Raw genomic sequence first — 22,108 nt, 5'->3', positions numbered from 1 at the left:
ATGCGAAGGACATCCAATTGCGACCCGCGCGAACATTAATTCAGTATTGCAGTGAACTAGTATTTAAAAACGTACAGTACTTCTTTCTAATAATCTGCTGACAATATTTTTTGTGTTTCTGACTTTTCCTTTACTCACTTTTTCGTGTTAGAGAGAAGCGCCAGTCCCGTGCTCTCAGTGCGTGCTTCGAAAACATTTTGACGCAGTTGTACAATTCTGTAGTATTTGTACGATCTGTCGAGCTTTTCAATTCACTCGGCAAAGATTCAGGGGCTTTTTGTTTTCTTCCGGAACAATTTTACCGCTTTTTTTGTTTTTTCAACTAAAACCAAGGAAGTCTGTCATAACCTGTTCCAACCGGCGACTTCTTTAACTTGACTGGGTATAACCTTTTGGTGAAAATTTATGACAAGATCAACAAGATGAGCAGTTCCGGGGAGAGATTTCTTGAGCGACTCCTCTCGGGAAGACCCAAGCACGGATGCCCGTGCTCGAGGCGATCAGAGAAAGAAAAGTGAATATAGAATAGTTGAGAACAGCAGTCATGATGATCATAATGAAGATGAAGTGGGTGTTGTCCTTCAGCACCCTCACAATTTGTTTTTACTTTTGTATTTATTGGGTAAGTGCGAAACATCCGGTTACCGTTTGTGATGCGCGTTTTATACGCTGAATAAGCAATATTGCTCCGCTTGTCTAGTAAGGAGTCGAGCATAAGTTCTTAACATTGAGCTCGGTAACTAAATGTGCCTACGTGTATTTAAAATCCAATACCTCGATCGTCTAAACGGCCAGCAGTCCCCAGAGTGCGAACAATTACTTAGTAATTGTAGTTATATCGAAAACGTTGTGGACACTGCTTGCACGATAAGAATCATCCTTCTACCTTTTCCTGAAGGGCCTTCAGACCCGTAGCCACCCTAAACTTAAGCGCTTGACCTGCTGATCTTGCAGGGCTGTCGGTCCGTTATCGTCCATTCTTCGTGAATTGCGTGGCGGGAGTTGACGCCAAATCTCATCTTGATAATGGATCTCGGGGATCTTGGATCTTTGCTTCGAGATTGCTCTCAGGTAACGTTTCCGCTCGAGCATGTCCTCATTCTCGATGAGAAAATAGTTACGGTTCCTTTCCAAATTCTCGAAGCGGCAGTATGTCGTCTTGTCCGAAAGCAGCGGTGCTCGGGCGGTGTCGGCAAGTGCGCTTCTCCCATCGCACGGTCACGATGCAGAGAAGCGACATTCGCAGAGCGGAAATCGGCGACGGCAAAACTGGTCTCGGAGTTCCGGTCCTGTTTATCCGCGCTTCCAAGTGCTCCGCCTACGCAGGGGTTCATTAGGCCCATTGATCTTTGTGACGATTTGCTGGCTTGAGCACCCCGCTTGGTCGCTGCAGCGCCATTGCGGCCGCCGGACGGCCATCTTGCATGCAGCAAATTCGGCCTTTTGGAGCGTTGCGGAAGCGGGGCGGCAGCGTGCTCAAGACACGTTTTGCTACTCGTCGGTCGTCATTCGCCGCAGAAGTTTTTTTTTTTTTTTAATTTTTTCATTTTTTAATTTTTTGTAAACTATGATAACTGCCTTTGAGAATACGTGGAAATTTTTTCCAAAGCGCAGCACCGCAGAAAAGAGGCACAACTCGTCGAATGCAAGTCTCGCCTGTCTCGTTGCGTGATGAAAGCTTCCTTGGCACGCCGAAGTGCTGCGTCTCTGTGACTTCGTTCGCATGGATACCAATCAAGAATCGACGCCGTATAGATGTGTCTCGCGAGTGAAATGTGCGTGAGGGCGTATGTTCCTCTCGAGCAGCGGTTTACTTTGCTCTGACGATTATATTTGTAACCAGTGCGGCACTCGGCGGGCCAGAAACGAGCTTGATCCAGTATCTAGTGGCGACGGAAGAGGGAGGGAGGGAGGAAGGGGGGCGGCGACGGCGGCGCGTTTTTTTTTTTTTGTTTACTAGATGCTTATGGCAATCAATTCAGTAGAACAAAAATCTTTATTTTTGTGCACCCCCTTCCCCTTTTCCCCAACTGCAAAACACTTCTAACGCCCCTGGTTCAATTGTTCAAATAAGTGGCGATGTGATTTGAACCCTTAAAGTTGCTCTCGAGATGTTGATTCCACGGGGTGTTTTTATTGATAGCAACTCGCCGGAACAGCTCGACGATCCAGAACTCCGTAGCCGATATATGATGTACACCTTCAAAAATTCGCCACGGCGTGGATTCTTGATCGGTATCCAAGCGTGCGAAGGCACCGAGACGCAGCACTTCAGCGTGCCAAGAAAGCTTTGATCACGCCGCGAGACCACCGAGACTCGCGCTTAACGAGTTGTGCCTTTTCCCTGCGGTGCTGCTCTTTCGTAAAAATTTCCACGTGTTCTCAAGGGCTATTGTCACCGTTTACACGAGGTTTTAAAAAACTCCCGCGGCGAATGACGACGAACGAGTAGAAAACGTGTCTTCAGCACGCTTCCGCCCAGCCTCTCCAGCGCTCCAAAAAGTGGATTTTGCTAAATGCAAAATGGCCGTCCGGTGGCCGCACTCGCGGAGCGGTGAAGCGCGATCCAGCAATTGTCAGAGATATAAAGTTAGGCCGTATTTCGTGCTAATAATTTTAAATGCGGCAGCATTTCTTTCTTTCTGAACTTTAAAAAAGAAACTTAAAAACAAAACAAAGCAAAGAAAAAAAAACCTTTCAGCCTTTCCGCTTTGGTGAAGAAGGAAGACCAGCGAAGCTGTACTATGTTGGGATGAGCTCAAAGACCCCGTCTAGGACGACCTCAAGGGCGACATCTAGGGCGACCTCAATGACGACTTAGAGGACAACCTCGAGGACAACGCTTAGAGAAAGACGCCTAGGACGACCTCAAGAACGACGTCTTCGACGATCTCAAGGATGACTTCATGGAGGACGCCTAGAGAAATTCAGCCTTTCCACTCAGGTGAAAACCAGAGTGGAAAGGCTGGAAAGGTTGCCGCCATCTATGACCCGGACAGCGACAAACAGACAACCGGCTTTCCGGTTGTCTGGTTGCCGCCGTTGTTCATAGATGGCGGCAGCTGTCCAGAGTTTTGTGTCGACATTTATTTGGTGATGGACACAAAAGTGGGGAAACTAACCCTTAACAACTCCACTCTAAAAATATACACCAGTTTTCCTTTTCATTTTCTTCGGAAATGTTTAGTTTCAGGTGAATTTGCCAATATTAGATAAAGGAAATAGATGTAGGCATTGTATCAGCCGTGACGTGGCATCTCTGCAAGCTTGAGCCATAAACGCGGCCCACGTGGACGAAAGACGCTGCGTACGCTAGCCCTCCTCCTCCCTCCGAACGCTTCTTCAGTGGTGTTGTCCTAACTTCGTTACCAAGTAAACATAAGCTAACACTAAGACCTGTCGCGTGGGCAGTATGATTAATAACTCCATCTACTTATTTTCCCGGTACTGCCTGTGTATCCAAGAATAAAGGTTCAAAATACATCGTCTGGACATATGGTCTGACTCGGCCTCAACAAGACAGCTTCGCTTCCATGTTACTTGAAATAGACGCGAGGGAAACGTGTTCCGTTTGGGGGATCGGCGGCGAGTGGGCTAAAGCGCACACCCAGCTCGACACGCGTGGAGCGAAAGCTCGCGTTGCAGAACCCAGGGACCCTGGGCTCAAGCCCCACCCCTGCCCGTTTCGATGTGGATGAGCATCGTACCGGCGTGAGGTCGTGTATCACTACTGCGTGGTGCACGTTAGAGACCCCAGGCTAGCGGTTGTACTGCACTGGCTAAATTGCTCATCTACAGCGTGTGACTCGTCGCAACTTTAATGGCTGACCAATTACACGCTGTATAAATATCCCCCCCCCCCTCCAATTTCTGTTCCGTTCACAGAACCGACAGCGGCTCCCTAACAGTTGAAGCTGCCATTTAGGTAAGGTGACCTTCCTTCGGTGATTGGCAGCGGCTACGAAGCTACCCTTGAATCTCGCGGTGCATTGAAATAGCACCGCTTGTATTCGGGACGTTCCTAATGTATCTCGTTAAAAATATTACATTTCACTGCTCCGCAAAAAACATTTACTTTTGTGACGGCGAATCTTCGCAAGGACTTTTTAGCACAGCGGAAGAAACTGTGAGCCGGCATGTGACCAATAAGCACGGATTAGGGTGGCAGATGCGCCCGCTTTTTTCTCGCAGTGAGAGCGAGTACAGGTGAAAGTTAGCGCCTGCTACACTCTTGTCCTTGTGTACTTTGCGCTATTTTATTCTGTGGCTAAATACACACCGTCTAGCCCAGCAACGTACATACTTTAGTAGGAATATAAATGATGCGCCTTTAGAGCGCCTATAAAATACGCCATCAGTTTCTTTTTTTTCTTTCTCTTTAAAACAAAACGTCTTTTTATTCTTTTTTTATTGTGGAGCAATTTTTTTTTTAGGGGAGGATCCTGATAAGCATGTGCACGTTCCCCACTGCCGGAGCACACAGCTCACTGTTCAGGAAGTGAATTCCCAGCTTGATAGATAGGAAACCCTCTGCACTGGAAATCTAACGCGTCACCCGTCTGCCTCCTTGTTCAGTTCGGGTTTTGGTTTAATATAGTCATTTCCATTGCACATGTTGTTTGACACTGCGGCGATATTTTGGGCTAACCCAAATAACTATAGTTCTTACCCTTTCATGTATGCTACTTGGTATCGCCAAATTCAAAATTGTTATTGTGTAATCGGCAAATACAAATGATGCCAAAGCCAACATTCAAATATACCCGCACTCTTTAGTGCCGTGACGTCTGTGGCAAGCCGGTTGGCCAGTCGAGCAGGCAGCCTAAAATACGATCTATGCCTGATCATTTGTTTCGTGCTGCTGCGCGGATGCTGGAGCGAGCTTCCCAAGCATTCATTTGACACCATGAAACTGCTTGTAATCAGCTAGGAATAAACTCTACAGTCCAAAGAGTCAACCGATGTCTGCCGCTGGCGTCAGTTTTTCGTTGTTGGCAGTAGAGACTTTCAGTGTGAAAAACACGATGAGGATCAAAATTACAAATTCGATACTTTCGCGATATTTTTTTTTAGCCTAATATTTGGGGTACTATAGTACTATTTTATCAACGTGTGTTAGTGTGTTTAGGAAATTTTCAGACAAATCGGGGACCACGAAGGAAAGACTGGAGTTAAATCCGGCCGATGACAAACAGCTATGGTAGGTTTTTACACACGGATGACCTACAATAGCACCTCACTGGATTTTGAAAGCCATTTCGCGCTATGCGGTGTCCTATGGAAACGTCACGATGGCTGGACGAGACGCTTACTATTTCCCCCTCGGTGATGTCGTAGAATCGTTCCACGAGGTGCACCGACGTGGACTTCCCGGAGTAGTTCGGTCCAACCAGGGCCACGGTTTGCCCGGGTTCCACAGAAAACGTGACGTGGTCCAGGGCCCGCACCTCGGGGTGGTGCGGGTAGTGGAAGCTCACCTCGTTGAATGTCAGGAAGCCCCGGATCGACTGCTGCACGCCACCACGCAGGACGTCGGTCAGTCGGGTTACCTCCGACATCATCCGATCTACACTGGGCCCTCAACTGGAACTTGTGCGCTTGAAGAATATCTCCATTATCTTCTATACCGTTCTGCAGGATATTTTTTGCTCTTCTTTTATTTTTCTTAATTACGGCTTTTAACTTTTTAGATTGTGGATTTCTAGCAAACGGTGTTTTGCTTTTCTTTTCAGTCAAACGTGATTCGCTAGAGCTACCTTGTGCTCCAGAGTCGGGGACGGGTTAAGAAGCCAGAGTAGATGGTCCGCCCCCAGTGCGAGCTTTTCGCCTTTGACAAGGATTCATTGTGGGTGCAGCCCCACGAAAGGCACCCGAGCGCGTGCTGAAAGCGGATACTGCGTTCTTAGCCCCTCACCGACTAAACCAATATTTATCGGCGCTGTAATGTGCTGCGAAAAAGTGCGGAGGCTTCTTTGGGTCGTCTGCGGCATACTGGCGTGGACTGCTACGTTTCGCTAATGCCGAGGTAGCGGCCGACGGCCGAGCGCGCGCTCTGGTGAAGTGACCGCGCCGCGCTGAGCTCGGTCGTGCAGCCACTCCGGAGTCTGCCCGTGCGGGCTCTGCTGGCTCAGCTGCCAGCCGCTCCCTCGCACCGGCGGCCGGGCCGCTGTGCCGCCATGAAGAGGGCTTACTCTGGTGGCGTTCCTTGAAACTACGCCGCGCGAGAGCCGATGGGAGCCTCGTCCCTTGAAACTATGACGCGCGCCAGCCATTAGGAGCCTATCTATCAGATTTCTGCTACAGACGACAGGCTTCGCTCCATTGGGACAGGAAAGTTTAGGTGCCGTTTGGCGCGGCTTCAAAAGCTGATGACGTCGGTTTGCTCCATGGGACAGGGAATGCTTTCGCAATAAAATTGTTATTTCTTGAGAATTGTCGCGTGATAAATTATTCGCGCGCAACATGTATTGGATATGCGGGCTGTAACCTGACGGCAAAACCTCCGAAGCAGACATTCAGCACCTGGGACGGCTGACCAGGTTGACTCACCGTATGTTTTGCAAACGTTGGGCATCACACACGGAAGTTTCGACATTTGCAGTATAGATGAGGCGTTATTCCTCGCTCAGTAGAAGCAAAAAAAGAAAAAAAACGATGTGCGTATAGATTTCTTTTTTCGGCCATATGTTGCATTTTGACGTAGTTGAGTCGGGGCAAACTGGCAAAGCACTTTATTTGCCGATTGGAAGGTGCTAGAATTCAAGAGGTTAGTGTCAATGTCCTACTTTTTTTACTGTACTTTTCTGTGTTACTTACATTTTTTTTCGTTTATTTTATTTATGTTATATTTTAACGCGGCAACCGGCACGCGAAAAGTTTTTGTTCTCTTGATTTTTGCGTGGCGAAACCCGGCGTTTGCACACCAGGAGCACATGCACATCCTTGCGGACCGCATATATAGCGGAAATTCTTTACAGATTTTGAGGGACGTATTTTACGATTATTGCGGTGCTTTCGGGTAGCGAAAGACGTTACGCGGGTGTCGGCGAACTCACCATTGTGATTCCGGACTTGTCCATGAAGTCAATCTTGGGGACCCTGTCGATAAGTCTAAATATACGTTGTGCAGCCGCCTTGGCTTTGTGGTAGTCTGGCGAATAGGCCACGGCCTGACCAATCATGGCAGTGCCGAGGATCACGCCCTCGATCACTCTGGACAGAGGGAAGAGGAGCCACCGGAGATACACACAGTGCTTCTTTCAGAGTGTTCTTGGCCATTCTTAAATATTCACTAAGAAATCCCCTTCTAACTTGGAGCAATAATTTGAATCACTTTCGTATAATACAAGAAACGACGCGTATTGTGCCATTGAATATAGTGCTTACTGTATTGATTTTACAGTATAATTTAATAAATATAAAAGTAATGCCAGACACACTCTTGTACACAACGAGATGTCTTACGCGTAGTAGAAATTGTTTCGTTTTGCGCCTATCAGTGTTGCACTGACAAATGTGTTTGTTACATGGCTGTAACCTTTTGTGTACATATCTTTCGTGATGTTTTTCTCCTTTGATCATTTTGTGATTATACGTCAGTGAATACGAATCAATGTCGTATGAATGATAGTCGTCTTTGTGTGGCATTAACTAGCTGGGTTTAGAATTTTAAAACGTTTTGTGAATTGTTTTTTTATTTGTTGTAATATTATATTCATCTTTTATAATTTATACCTTCTTTTCAGACATATAGGCATACTTCATAGTTGGAAAGGTGTTACCCTAGCTAGTTTTTAGTGGCAACCAGACGTGCTTATGGTCTGAAGCAATCAATCTTACTCCCATCGTTTCTGGGCAATTGAGACAGTCCCGAAGTGCCTACTTGAAGAGGTTTCCAAAGAGGAGGTCGCACCGTCCGACCAATATGCTCCCGTAGAGAAGGGAAGTCGCGTAGGCCATGGACGGGATGCACTGGGCGACCCCGAAGGAGAAGCCACGCAGGATGGCCTTGCGCTTCATAATCCTGCACCACGGGACAAGAGGGCCACTGAGCGAATCTCCGTGGGGCGGAGGGAACTGCCCAAGACACCTCACTGTAGGGGAGGCTGCAGCGACCGGCATATGAAAGGGACATGAAATTGTCGTCATCAGCATCACGTGACCACGTCACGTCGTGTGAAGCACGAGTGCACGAGTTTCGCTATAAACGCGATCGTACCGACGTTAAAACGGCCCAGTATTCTACGCGCAAGAATTTTTTTTTTTTTACCTTTGTGGCTCCGTGAGAGACTGCACGTAGTTTGCGCAGAACACCTCCTCCTGGTGCAGCGACGCGACCGTTCGGATGTTTTGAATTGCCTCCACGGCGATCTGCATATTTAAGAACATTCGAGAATGGTTGCGATGACGTAAATTCTTCATTGTTGCCATGGCAATGATCAGAAAGTTTCTTTATTGAAAGACTATTGCGTGGTGCTCCGTCTTACGAGTTAGCTTCAGTGTTGGTAAAGGCACGGGTACTGCGATAGTGTGGCTCTGGAGACTTCCCAGCGAGCGTCGGTTGGAGAAAGCGCTTTCAAAAATAGTACGCCCTCGTCGATGTCTTTGGCAGCACGGAAGCCAACTTGTGATAGAAATGTCGTGCAGCCTTTGTAGCGATGTTGCAGTGTTAGGTGCAACATTTAGCAGCGTTAATAGAAGCGCGTGAGAGGTGTTCGATCTTAGTTCCGGGGGCACAGCGTCTCGTGCAAAAGTATTACGTAGCGATCTGCTTCGGTCAGACACTCGGGTGAAAGACGGCCGCAAGAAGCGGGCGGCGTACCCTGGTGGAGTTGTCGAGCGCCTGCTTGCTGGACATGAGCTTGCCCCGGAGCATGCGGCTCTCCAGGTAGGTGGAGAGCAGCACCAGCGGCACGAAGGCGAGCACGATGAAGCCCAGGTGCCAGTCCCAGTAGAAGGCCATCACCAGGCACGCGACCAGCGCGGAAAAGGCCTGGCAGATGGACGGAAGCTTTGAGCAGGTGCCCTGCGCACGACGCAAGGGCAATCAGACGAGCCGGGCGGCACGCAGCTACTATACGCCGCCCAGACCGCCGATAAAACTCCCCGCGATTCGCCCTTACTACGTGGACATTACGCGAGAAAATATTCAGCTCAAGACTAAAGGCAGGTTCGTACATCTGCATTGGTTGCATTCGCATGCAACCGAAACGACCGTAAGGACAAAGTCACGGGGACAAGTGTTTGCCGTACAGAGCATGGCAAGCGATGCAAGGGGTAGCTTCGCGAAGCAATCGATGAGTCGCTGTTGTTGCGGTGTCTTGGTCGATACGGTCGTTTCGGTTGCACGCAAACGCAACCGTTGCAAATGTGTGAAATAGCCTCAAAACCTGAAACTGTGGGTTGGAAAGTCATTGTTCCCTGTGCGACGTACTGGCCCTCTACGTCAGAAAGAAACTTATGTTATGTGTGACGCACCTAGGTATTTTCATCGGAAGAGCTCGATTATGGTTCGAACCCCATTTGCTCAAAAGCCAGAATCCCGTTATACGGGAGCAGCATAACGAGTCAAAGACCAAACGGCATACGGCCCCCTCGAGCTATTCAAAGCGACGAAGCATACGGCCGCCGTCCGTCAGAGCGCCGCGCTTCGACGATGCTGCCTTACTCCGACGCTCTGAGGGACTCGCTAGGGCCGTAGCTTTTGTCGGTTGCCAAGTTACACTAAAATGGAGCTTCGTAGGAATAGATAGGCTATAGGTATAGGTAAACCATTTATGGGGGGAAAGTCTACTCAGTTGGGGTATTAAAAAAAATAACGCATGTGCCAGTAGGACTAGCTTCCTTAAACCTCGAAGTTGTACTACGTACCCCATGAACGCGAGCAGTGTCCGAGAAAAGAAAGGTGCAAAGGCGCTCGGGGGTGTTGTCCTCTTCGTCATACCAGGCCACTTCCTGAAACCAAGCGTTCAAAATTTTTGTTTTGGGTTTTTTTTTTTTTACAGATATTACACGTGCATAGTTCATTGCCTCATAATGAAGACTTTCTTGTGTTTGGGGCACGTATAGTTCTCAATTTTTACAATCTTAGCGAAATTTAAGTTTATGCGAATCTTTCTTTGCAGCTATTAAGTTGTGTGTAGAGATTGCGAACCTGTCTCATCATTGCCGAGAAGGTTATCTTGCGGAGCCTCCGGGTCAAGTTCTCGCCGACGACAGAGAAGCTGAATGTCTGCAAACACGGGGAGAACAAATTTGTCCGCACCGATCTCTGCGCACTAGGCAAGGCCACTCAATTTGCTATGGACTCCGAAATAAATGTAATGGCTCGCTTATTTGTACGCTGTTCTAATACGCATCTCAGAAGGTAGAAGTATACATTAAAACTCTTTAAGTGTCTGCAAAGTTCTTCGCGAAAGTACAACCTAAAAGTCTGTCCCCGGGGTCTATTGCGTGATTCCCTCACTAATTCAATATGATTTCACAAATATTTTACAGCTGTATCGGTGTGCCAATATTTATATACTCCTATAACAGTCACAGGTCGACACCATATGCAGGTATCTTGACGTCGCCTTTTCACCACTTTTCGCTAAACCACTAAATCATAATCAGTAAGAAGAAAAAGCGATGCGTGAACAAAACTCGTACGTTCCGTTACAAACGCGCAGATGGCAATATTTCTGAGAAATCTGTTTGACCCAGGGGGGCCTAGCGTACCTGCAGAAACGAGCAGAAGCCCGTGAGGACTCCGACCATCAGAAATAGCAGGCAGTAGAAGATGGTCGTGGACATGATGAGATCCGCATTCCCCGAGCCCAGGCCCTGAACGTGACCACATTGGTAGATCTTTACTAATCGTTTCGTTACAAGAGCCGCTAGTCACCGGAGTTCGGGTTGTGGTACAGGATAGTGAAGAATCATCCTCGCACCGAATTAATCCGAGCATAAGTGAACCCCGAAGAAAGTGGCACGAGCTATTGTGGCCGACTAGTATTTTGTTTGTCAGCACACTAGCTGCTTTCTTCTATAAAATGTGAGAAAATAAAGCAAGTCAAAGGCAAAAGCAACGTGAGCTATTTAAGCAGTCCAAATGTAATATCTTTGACGGAGTCCCCAAGAAGTTTCAGAGCAGACTGCTTAGACTTGGACAGCTGTCCCGAGAAAGACAGCCGGGTACACAGATGACAGTTCACTTGCCTGTAACATGTTGCCCAGGAAGATGGCGTAGATGGGCACAGAGAGGCCCATGAGCAGTGCACAGAGGCAGCCGGCGGTCATGTAGCCCCGCTCGGGATCCGTCAGATGGAGCAGCTTAGTGCGCAGGGACTTGCCGGCGTTCTCCGCAGAGTTCAGCGGACTATCCGGCCGCTTGTCGCCAGAGACACGCTGTGTGGGCGCGAGAAGTGGGACAGAAGAGCCGATCAGTGGTGAAATAGTGACAGCCAAAAGGAGCACTGTAGCCGTGTGTCTACGCCCGCACGCGTGAGACAAGCGAAAATCACTGAAACTTCATATATGTCTTAGTTCCGACCTTAGCGGGCGGCGATCACTGCACGCAGGGTACCAGAACGTCTTGGATGTCTATGGTCCCGGAGTTTACCTCGTCGGGCCTGCCGTGGAGGGACTCCTTCTGCTTCGTGGACGTCAGTGCGCCGCGGTGCATAGACGAAATTCTCAGCTGACCTGGAGACAGTGGAGCCGCCTCCTTCGGCGCAGTGATCTGAAGAGGTGGTCTTTGTGTAAATACTTGCACATGTTCCCTTGTGAAGCAGCCGAACGGTCTACAAGCGTCCTTTTGATTATTTGAAATTTGGTCGTAATTTGATTCCATAAAACGTTTTCCTCCGTCCTCCATGAGAATCGCTCGCTTCACTGCATGACGATAATCAGTAGTTCCGTTAGCACTGTTCACGTGTGAGCTTCTGAACCCCGATTCACAGAGAAAGAAATGCGAAGAAGGTCGTGAGCTGTCCGTACCTGAGTGGTGAGCAGCTCGAGGTAGGCACCCGAAGCCCTCTTGATGAGCTCGTTGTGGGTGCCGAAGTCCACCATTTTGCCCGACCGCATCACCAGTATCTTGTCGGCGCATCGGATGGTCGACAGCCGCTGGGCCACGATCAAAGCCGTGCGGCCGCGGCAAGCCTGAGACGCCCCACCGCTAAGTACAGTTTAGGCCGAGAGGAAGTGGCAATCCCCCTGCCCACTTTCTTTCGCGCCTTATCTCGGCCGTTTCAGTCTGTGTTGGGTACCTCTCATACGCACTCCCTCCGGCCGATCGGAAGCAAACAAAATTACCTCTTTTTTGACGCCACTTGAACATTGGCCTCCAAATAAACGTCTTTATTTTTTTTATTTTCCGAAGTGCTTCGAATTTAAATTGCGACTCAGGCGTAATTATTCTATTTACTCTTTTTATATTTTGGGGGCCGGGGGGACGTAAATTGCATTTTGGGACATACATGTCATATTCATGCAGTCAAAAAAAATTTTCGGGGAATGTAGCTTTCTTTAATGTCAGATGTCCTCCAAGATCTTTAATTTGTACTGCTAGAGGTACCTGTCTCCTACTTGTCTAACTCTCCAAACAAGGAAAAAACCTCACTCAATGAAATGGGTGCAAGAAGTGGTTCGATCTTATCGCAGAATCCAAATAATATAGATTCCCTCTTCCAAAGACTCTTGTGGACCTTTGGTGTGCACTCAGTCAGGCTGTCTTTTGTCCAATGAGGCGTCCAGAAAGAAACTGGAGCCCCTCAGTACACGCGCGCTTGTTTCGGAATATATTTTCTGCCTCCAGACCCTTCCCGAAGAATCGCGTGCCTCGAAGAGATGAATGCATGAATGGAACGATGCATCATGGTTGTTTCCCCTTTTTTTAATTAGCATTACAGAGGGGAATGGGAGCAGAAGTACGAGCGTGATAAACAATGGTTAATAGGGCTCAAAAACACGAATACAAACTTGTTACTGTTTGCTTAAAACGGGCAAACTCTGCTATGGTTGCAATGGGTGGGGGAAGACCGTTCCATTCACGAGACGTTCTAGGGATGAAAGAGGTGGACAAACAAATAATTAGAAGGACAAGTGGTTGCGGCAACTTTGTAGATGTGGTCGAGGCTAGAGGAGACGTGGACTGGTTCACTTAGTTTTCTTTTGTTAGGCCAGGGTTATTATATACTTTATGGAATAAACTCGAACGAGAGATCGTGCGGCGAATAGACGGATCTCGCTAAGCGGTCTACGCATGCGTGACCCCGCCATAACTTTAGTTCACAGGAGGCAGGCGACAGTACACGAAACGGCTTGAAGACGCAAAGTTTTATATATTTTCCGTCGTTTCTTATAAAGTTGTTTGTTAGTAAATAATTTCTAAAAGTGTCTCTAAAACGCGTTTGTTTTTACGTGTTTCGTTGTTTTTGTTTTTTTTTTGTTGCAAAAAAAATATATAATTGTAAATTTTAATATATTTGGTGTGCATTTGGGAAATGTTTAAAAAATAAACAACTTTTTTTAACTCTGTGCATGCTTTGGTGTGACATTGGCGGCTGTGTAAATTACCGTAGTGAAATCTCGGCAATGTCCGCGCCTCGAGCTCCTCAATTTTATATCTATGGGAAAAAAAATTAGCTACGGCATTCACATATAACTGAATGCCCATCCAAAGAACGTGGCTTTCGCATATAGTTCCTACAAAACTATCAAAAATACTACCCGGGCAGTCATTGTACTATCTGATGTGGAAACACCCTGCAGTAACAGTTCATGGGATGCTTTATCGAATGCTTTTAAGAAATATGCAATCAGTCCGAGACCCGTGGTTCAGTGTTTAGTGGATGTCATGGTTGAAGACTAAAAGTTGGGTGTCGCATGAAAATTATTTTCAAAATTCATGTTGATGCGAGCTGAAAAAAAAAAAGTTTGATTCCAAGAAACGCGATAGCTGGGAAGAAATGACGCGCTCCATGATTTTGCAGGGTATGCTGGTAAGAGATATTGGTCTGTAGTTAGGTGGGTTGAAACTGTCACCAGCTTTGTGAATTCGAACAACCTTTCCCACCTTCCACTCCTTTGGAAAGACACCCTGATTTAAAGATTGCTGAAACAATGACGACATGATGATTGATGAGTACATTTGAGTACTTTTAAGAAATTTTGCGCTTATGTCATCAAAGCCCAACGTTGACGACGACTTGGGTCTCTCCATAACTTTAACGATACCGGATGGGTCAAATTAGGGATATTGGTTAGAAATCATTAGAAGTGACTAGGGGGTAGTTGACTCAAGTAAGATCACTAAAAGCAATGACTAACATTCGGGCGGTGGCTCGCGCCACCTTGCCAAACATTACCAGTTTAAGTTTCAGATTAAGTAACGTTTAGGTCGATGTAAACACCTTTTCCAGGGCACCCTTGAGGTCGGCGTCCATCTCGATGCTGGCCACGGGAGGGGCGTCGTCCATCAAGAAGATTCTGGGGTTCCGCACCAGGGCGCGCGCGATGGCGATGCGCTGGACCTGGCTGCTGGTCAGCCGATAGCCGTGCTCGCCCACCATCGTGTCGTACTTCTGCGCAGGCGTGTTGCACCTATCACTTCCGCAACTCAAACTGTGCAGCTTGGAATTTGGACCTCACCCCGCGACGAAAATCTAATGAACATCGAATGTAGGTTCCCTTTGCTCCACAATAATAAAATGACACGATTAGAAGTTAGAAAGAACAGGGAACATTCAGGTGAGCTGGTGAGATCGGGTTTGCAAGATGTTCCCTAGTGAAAATGTCTGACTGGAACCAGTTGGAATGCCAACTGGGAATCAACTGGTGCATAGATGAATACATGGATAGTCGTTAATGGCTATGCCCTTTTTAACGGGCGGTAGCTTGCGTAACCTAGCCTAAGTTTATAAAGACAAAGATATGATTCCTCCCGCCCTTCTAAGACCAATTTTCTCCCCCTATCACCAGGCAGTGTGGGGTATAATCAGAATGACCTTGGGGGGATCGGGCAAAAAGCCAAAAACATTACCTCCCGCCTCCCACTCCCCCCGGTGAGGGAGTCGCCAATTTTCCTCTGGTCAAACCTTGTCGGCGTTACTCCGGCACCGGACCCACTGGGGGACAGGTTAAAACTTTTGGCCGGAACTACGCGGGAGGGAGTCCCAATTTTCCGCTGTCCCGCCTGTCCCCAGCTGTGCAAGTTAGTTGTGCATCATTAAACTTTCCCTAGGTAATTTCTACCAATCTTCTAATTGCCTCTTTGTGACTGTAGTCCTTTTGTTTTGGACCTTTAGATGTGGTGCCTGCCGATGACCGGGGGTTGTGCTCGTGATATGTGAAGAGAAGGAAGTCTGTGTCCAATTAAATCATTGTTGTGCTGGTTCTGAGATGGTGTTGTTCCTCCCCTTTTTAGGTCCTTGTCTCTGGGTTTTTCTACAGTGATTCGTCACCAGCTCGCCCTGCGTCTTTACTCATTTATTTAAATGTTTCGTCTTGAAACCTCCTGGAAGGGGCTCTTGTTTAGGCCGTGTCTCGCAGAATCAACCCTGGTTGTGCACGTGAGAACGAGCGTCGCGACACCTGCAAGTCCCCGAGGGCGCTTGCTCACCCTGGGCAGTTTGAGGATGAACTGGTGCGCGTTGGCGGTGATGGCCGACTGCTCGATGTCGAACTGCGTGGCCGTGGCGAGGCCGTAGCGAATGTTCTGCGCCACCGTGGCTTGGAAGAGCACGGGGTCCTGGCCGACGACGCCCATCTGGCCGCGCAGCCAGCCCACGTTGTACGACCGGATGTTCCGATGGTCCAGCAGAATCTGCACCAGCCGTCAAGCGGGCCAAGCAAAGCCAGAGCGCAAAGATCAGGAAGTCGCTCCACGGGTAAGGCACTGCTTGGAGTCGCGCCCCCTTTGTTCAATGCGGTATTGGGCAAGGCTGCACCGCTGGCATGCGGACACCGAGTAATCCGCTCCTCATCGCTTTGCTGGTTGGTAGAAAACTTTCTTATCCTTAGATAAAAACTATACTCTGTTTCATACGTAGCGTGCAACGCTGGCAAAGCTACTGGCGTGAGCGCGTGACCTCATCTATGGTTTTGTTTGCGCGAGAACACTTGGGAATGATCAACGAGATCAAGCCCCATGCTCGCGCCAGTAGCTTTGACAGCGTTGCACACTAAGTATGAAACAGAGTATCGTTACTTGCGCCTAGTGGTGTTGCTTTGTCCGAAAACGGTTCGTGGTTGTATTACTGAGTGTTTCATGCGTTGCGTATGCGCGTATTGTGCCCAAGCGGAGATGTTGAGTTAAATCCTGGGCCGAATAGTGCTGCAGTGCTGCAGCTTCTCGAAGGTCAAAAAGAAATACTCGAAAATATTGGGTCCATCAACCAGAAAACCATACAGTTCAAACTGACATGCGATTAAACTCAATTGAAAGTGAACTAGAACGTCTTGCTGGGTGTGCAACGAAAATCGGTCAGTGTGAAAAAGCAGTCACCACCATATTGGGTGATATTGCCACGCCCGTCGGCGAGCTAGCGCGTGCGTGGCCGAGTGGTTACAGCGCTTGACTTTCGCGCGGTAGGTGTAGGTTCCATTCCAGTCAACGGACTGTCCTTTTATTTATTTCTCTCAATTTCGCCTTCTCGTAATTTCGAGAACATTCTCGTCTGATCTAGTTCCGAATATTCTACGGACCGAAAGTTCTACGCCGAATTATCCAGAAACCCACGGGGTAAATAAGGGACTCCGCAAGGCGAGCGGAGTCAGTCTCGCCCCAGCGCTCGATCCTGCGGTTTCGCCGACATCGACGCCCGCGACGCTCTGCTGTTATCGTTTGTTTCCTTTTTTTTTATTTTTGGGCACAAGTTCGGCTTCAATAAACTTTTAGTTTCTTCAGTTATCATCGCCTCATCAATTGTCATTCGTGACAATATGGTAGCAATGCGTGTTACAATTAACGACATTTAGGATCGCAGTAGACGTAATAACGTGATTAGACTTGTGCCCATTACTTGAAAAATGTAATTGATTACAATTACAAACAACCGAGCCTCAGATGTAATGGACTTCCGTTACAAATTACTTTCGCTTAAAAGTAACGGATTACTTTACTCGCTACGTTACACATTTTTTTTCACGTTACTTTTCCCCTTGACACTTCTCAAGAAAAAAATAAAAACAATTTTCATGTTTTCAAAAAATGTTCTGCAACACTATTTTTTTCTTATTTTCCGTACACCCGCACTATGTTAGTCCTTGTAAAAATAAAATATTATATAGAAGTCAAAATAATGTAGGTGCACTCCGTTCACTTGTATGCTGGCAAGGCAGCGAAAAGTGCAACCGTACCCCCCTCACGCTAGCTTACGTGACCGGAAATGATCCCTGGAATTCTGCAGACAAAGCTAGCGGTGCGCATGCTCAGTAGCAGCGTCTACCTCCGCTACGAGATTCGAAGGTAAGGAACCGCTCTACGAAAGCTCCCTTTTGACTCGTTTGTTTCACCTGTTATTCACAAGAAAAGATAACCTTGGTTCTAACGTTACAATTTACAGCCAACGCGGAATGCAGGTGTCCTAGCTTGCGTTGTTGTATTTTCGTAGATTACAATTTGTTGTTCTTGCTGATGAAAATGTGTTTTTGTGGCAAACAAAGCGTGCACTGAAACTCCAAGTTTCCGTTCTCCTTAATGCCATGAATTTTGGGCATCTCATAAAGAGATGGCATAGAGACGACGGACACTCCATGACCTAAAACTCGACCAGTCAGAGAAAAAGCGGGGGTTGCGGGTTATCGATCGGCGGTTCTTGGTCTTTCATATCAAATTCAAGATTCGTGGAAGCCAGGGGAGGGAAGGGCACTTAGAGTGGGAGAAGCGCTAGCCATCGGTATCACAATGCAACAGAGGAATAGGATCCACTTTTACTTCGGTAGCGCTCTCTCTCTTCTTCTTAGTCTCTAGATGACCTTACCCCCCCCCCCCCCCTCCCCCCCTCTTTTGTTTTGTTTGACAGTTGCCTAAAATGAGGAGTGGACTCGACCACCATGCCTGGTACTCTCGAAGACGAAGCTCTTAGCCACGCGCCGAGCTCTTTTCAGCCGCCACGTCTCAAGAGCGTGCAGTAGCGCACTTCGAAGAAGTCACCTCGACCCTTTCGCCCGAGGCTACTTCGTCCGTTAAGCGAGCTGTGAACCCGCGAATTAAGGGGGAATGGACCCGCGTTTTATGTCTGTGCAGGAGACATACAAGTTGGAAAAGGTGAAACGTTGTAAATGTGAAAAACAAATAAACACCAGGAGGTTTCTCCTGCCCAGGAGAAGAAGAAAAACACGATTGAAGGTGACGGAAAAAAAGCAGAGCCTATTCTACGTTGTCTTCTTGGTCTTTGTTTTTTTGCATGTTTGTATTGTATGCCTTGTACGTTTTTCTAGTGGTTCTAGTAACCGGTCGTACAGAAAATCGTGTTTTTTTCGATTATTATTTTCTTCACGACGCTTTCTACTTTGTTGAACTTGCTATATTTTTCCCATCATCATTGCAGCTTCGAGTTTCCGTATGTCCTGTCTCTGTGTAATCGTTAAATGTTCAAACTGTTTCACCACCACCACCATTGGCCATGCACCAACTAGCTCAACTCAAACCGATAATTGCTTCGTAGCTTAAGCGCAAATATGAATATGTGCGTGCTGCCGCTCTGTGTATGCGCGGCGCGGGTTTATCTGCTTACTACGATGACGTCCTAGAGGACGATGTTAAAGACGACGTCTAGGAAGACATCGAGGGCGATCTCAAGCACGACCTCTGTGACGACCTTAAGAACGACCTCGAGGACCATGCCAAGGACGACGCCTAGAACAATTTCTAGGACGACCTCTAGGGCGTTCTCAGGGACAACCTCTAGGGCGACCTCTAGGACGACGTCAAGGGCGACGCCTAGAGTGACCTGTAGGACGATGTCGAGGACCGCATCAAGGACGACGCCTAGAACGATTTTTAGGACGACCTCTAGGGCGATCTCAGGGACAACCTCTAGGGCGACCTCTAGGACAACCTCAAGGACGATGTCGAGGACGACGTCAAGGACGACGCCTAGGACGACCCCTAGGACGACCTTTAGGGCGATCTCATGGACGACCTCAAGAACTACGTCAAAGGCGACGTCTAGGACGACCCCTAAGGCGATCTCAAGAACGAAGGCCGATGTCAAAGACGTCAGGTCCTTCGAAGAGGGTGCGAATGTGAAGGAGTGAGCACTGCCGCTCTGCATACGCGCGGTGAAGTAGCTAAAGAATGCTATTGCTTCAAAATTGAACTGTTAAGAAACACTTTGAACTGAAGAACACTATAACCTGCCACTCAGCAATGACTACTCTTTTGAAGTACGGATTAGACGTAGGCACCTGTGGGCGTACGCTAAAACAAAAAGGAACAAGGCGAGCACTCGGTAAAGCTAGCTCTATTATGTTAAGTTGTACTTAGATGGCCAACCATTTGTTTGGGGTTCAGAACTACAGGAAGTAGTACCGGTCAGACGTGCATTACGTGTCCCCAAAATAAAGGAAGTGATGTCATTGTACTTGTCGTAAACTGCAGAAGCATTAAAGAAAAAGCGAGAGAGTTGGCTTGTTTAATAGTGTCCGCACGTGCTGACATACTCATTGCCACTGAATATTGGCTCGATGCATCAGTAAATAATAGTGAAGTCTTTCCTGGTTCTTTTTATGTGTACCTCAATGGCAGATCAACTTACGGTGGTGGCGTTTTCGTTCTTGTTAATCATATATTGAAGAGCTGTAAACTACATTTTGACAAGGATTCGACTGAATCTGTCTGGTGCCGTGTCACGCAGTCGGATGATTCTAGCTTGCCTTTTATCGTCCTACTGCTTCTGACCCAGATGTTATGCATAAGTTATGCAAAATCACTTACACTTTTTCTACAGCCTGTATTGTTCTTGGAGGTGACTTTAATCTACGAGAAGCGACATGGATTGATGGTGCATGTACTTTGAGCCCTAATAGCACTGTATCCTGCGAAATGAAAGCTCATGCGAATACGCTTGGCTTTTTCCAACAGGTCTCACAACCGACTCGTGGCATTAACCCTCTGACTTTATTATTTTGTAACACTCCTGATGTTTTCTCTAACGCATGTATTACACCTCGCATTAGTGATCACCGCGCGGTCGTTGTAAACTTTGCTATAGCTACTTGTCGTTCTAGAATTAATGAGTCTCAAAAAGTTTTCTTTTTGGAGAAGTGAAAATATGCAAAAATCTCCATTGAACTACAGCACCGTTTTTTGCCCGTTGAGTGTTTAGCCATAAACTTGAGTGTTAATGAATTATGGTTATTATTTTAGGAAAGGCATCTTCCTCTTACTGACACTCATGTATCGGATATATTAAGCAGCAAGCTGAAAAAAAGGGAGAAGCTATGAATCACTGGCGATTTTATTCGCATGATTCGTAAGCGCTTGATAGCATACGCGCAGTACTGCAAAAATAATTCGTCGAATAATTTCCAGAAGCTAAGAAATCTAACGTCGCTATGTAAATTAAAATTGACCTCTTGTCGAAAGAAGTTTTTTCAATGTATATCTGTGAACTTTCAAAATAAAAACACAAATAAGTTTTCGCGGTATATGAAACGGTGCTCTAAAGATAAAATTTGGCTTTCCAACCTGCTGCATGAAGGAACATCAGTGATGAATGATTCTTATAAAGCCAGTGTGTTGTGTTAGTTTTCTCCCCCTGATGAACGCGACTTCCTGCAGGTTGTCAACAATCAGCACGCCACAACGGAGAAGGTTGACCTCACTGTTAGCCGTATTGCCAAGTTGCTTGACAATGTTGATTAATTGAAAGCCTGTGATTATGGTGGAATTTTGCCTACTTGTCTACGTTTACTTTTCACGCCTATGGTGTGTTGCATTCATTGTATACCACTGCTCGGCCTCGTGGTTTTGGCTAGCATTAAATGAACAAAAATAGCTGTCTCGCTGCTGCACTACCGACTTGAGTGTATGGATTGAATTTGAACGTACTTGTCCTTCGGTGACGTCGTAGAACCTTTGAAGGAGGTTGACGATCGTGGTCTTGCCACAGCCGCGCTTTCCCACCAGGGCCACTGTTTCGCCGGGGTCCATAGACAGGCAAAAGTTCTCCAAAGCCTGCAGTTGGAAGCAGCCCCTTTCGGGAATGGTGGTCCTCGACAAAATAAAATAAACATTTATTGCCAAAAATGGCGATGATCGGCATAACAAGTTCGTTAATATACGAAATTTTATAGGTATATTTAACTCGATCCGATTTAAACTGCTTTAAAATTACATCCACTATTTTGCTGTGAGTGTATTGCCCATCCTAGAAGAGGTATAATTTACGCCGTATGACTCGTTAACATTGTAAGTTGTGCGTCGGCATTTCGGCGAAAGTGCAGCAGAGCTCCGATTCCTGAGTTTGGTAATCATCAAGTGCACATAATGTTTAAACTGTCAGCAGCAACTAAGCCACACTTTTTATTTACCGTGCATTTTGCATAATATTTATTTGTCGTTCATTTGGATGCCCGTACATATTCATTTACAAGTAGAGACAGTTTAGGACCAGAAATAAATAAAGTAGAACTGTCAGGAACGAATGTTTGACAAGCAGCATTCGTGCCAACTATAAACATTTCCTAGGGGATAGCTTCCATTTCAACAACATTTTAGGTGAAGAAGTGTCATATCACTTGTTCATCATTTATGCAAACCATATTAATACGAGCGTGTTGAGCTCTCCATCGGATCTTTTCACCGTGCCAGCAGCAGATGAGGGTGATAGTTTTGTTAGTCCCGCGACTATCGGCAAATTTCGGATTTTATTGTCACAGCCACGGCCGCTCAATTCCCTCCTCGAGGAGCCGCTGTACAGTGGTCTCCTATACTCCATATTTATAATTCAATATAGTATTTAGTTAGTTTTTTTTTGTTTGTAGTGAGGTGATGTGCCCAACCTGTCGCGCTGAATCAATTCTTCTGCATCTGTGTTTTTTGTGCCCTCCTCCTCCGGCCCCTGGTACGATCTGCAAAGTGCTCCATGCACAATTGTCCTTTGACCGTTCGCGGGAT

The 22,108-nt window shown here is 47.1% G+C and overlaps 1 protein-coding gene across 1 annotated transcript in view; it reads right to left on the bottom strand.

Annotated features, from left to right (window-relative positions):
* The window catches only part of LOC8050426 (ATP-dependent translocase ABCB1), a 41,619-nt gene that overhangs the window by 6,824 nt on the left and 12,687 nt on the right, over positions 1–22,108 (bottom strand). Inside the window, exons 9-21 of the mRNA XM_042294333.1 lie at positions 21,041–21,166; positions 15,605–15,808; positions 14,397–14,567; positions 11,980–12,144; positions 11,567–11,722; positions 11,200–11,388; positions 10,720–10,824; positions 9,871–9,954; positions 8,822–9,025; positions 8,270–8,370; positions 7,883–8,023; positions 7,056–7,212; positions 5,313–5,510 (exon numbers count right to left, since the gene is read on the bottom strand). Of these exons, the coding sequence (XP_042150267.1) occupies positions 5,313–5,510; positions 7,056–7,212; positions 7,883–8,023; positions 8,270–8,370; positions 8,822–9,025; positions 9,871–9,954; positions 10,720–10,824; positions 11,200–11,388; positions 11,567–11,722; positions 11,980–12,144; positions 14,397–14,567; positions 15,605–15,808; positions 21,041–21,166 (2,001 nt within the window). The remainder of the gene's footprint in view (positions 1–5,312; positions 5,511–7,055; positions 7,213–7,882; positions 8,024–8,269; positions 8,371–8,821; positions 9,026–9,870; positions 9,955–10,719; positions 10,825–11,199; positions 11,389–11,566; positions 11,723–11,979; positions 12,145–14,396; positions 14,568–15,604; positions 15,809–21,040; positions 21,167–22,108) is intronic.

Source organism: Ixodes scapularis, unplaced genomic scaffold (genome assembly GCF_016920785.2).
Source record: "Ixodes scapularis isolate PalLabHiFi unplaced genomic scaffold, ASM1692078v2 PGA_scaffold5__190_contigs__length_132052651, whole genome shotgun sequence".
Classification (NCBI taxonomy): Eukaryota; Metazoa; Arthropoda; class Arachnida; order Ixodida; family Ixodidae; genus Ixodes; species Ixodes scapularis.
Note: the sequence above shows the minus strand (reverse complement) of the source record. Positions and strands in the feature narration are given on the sequence as shown.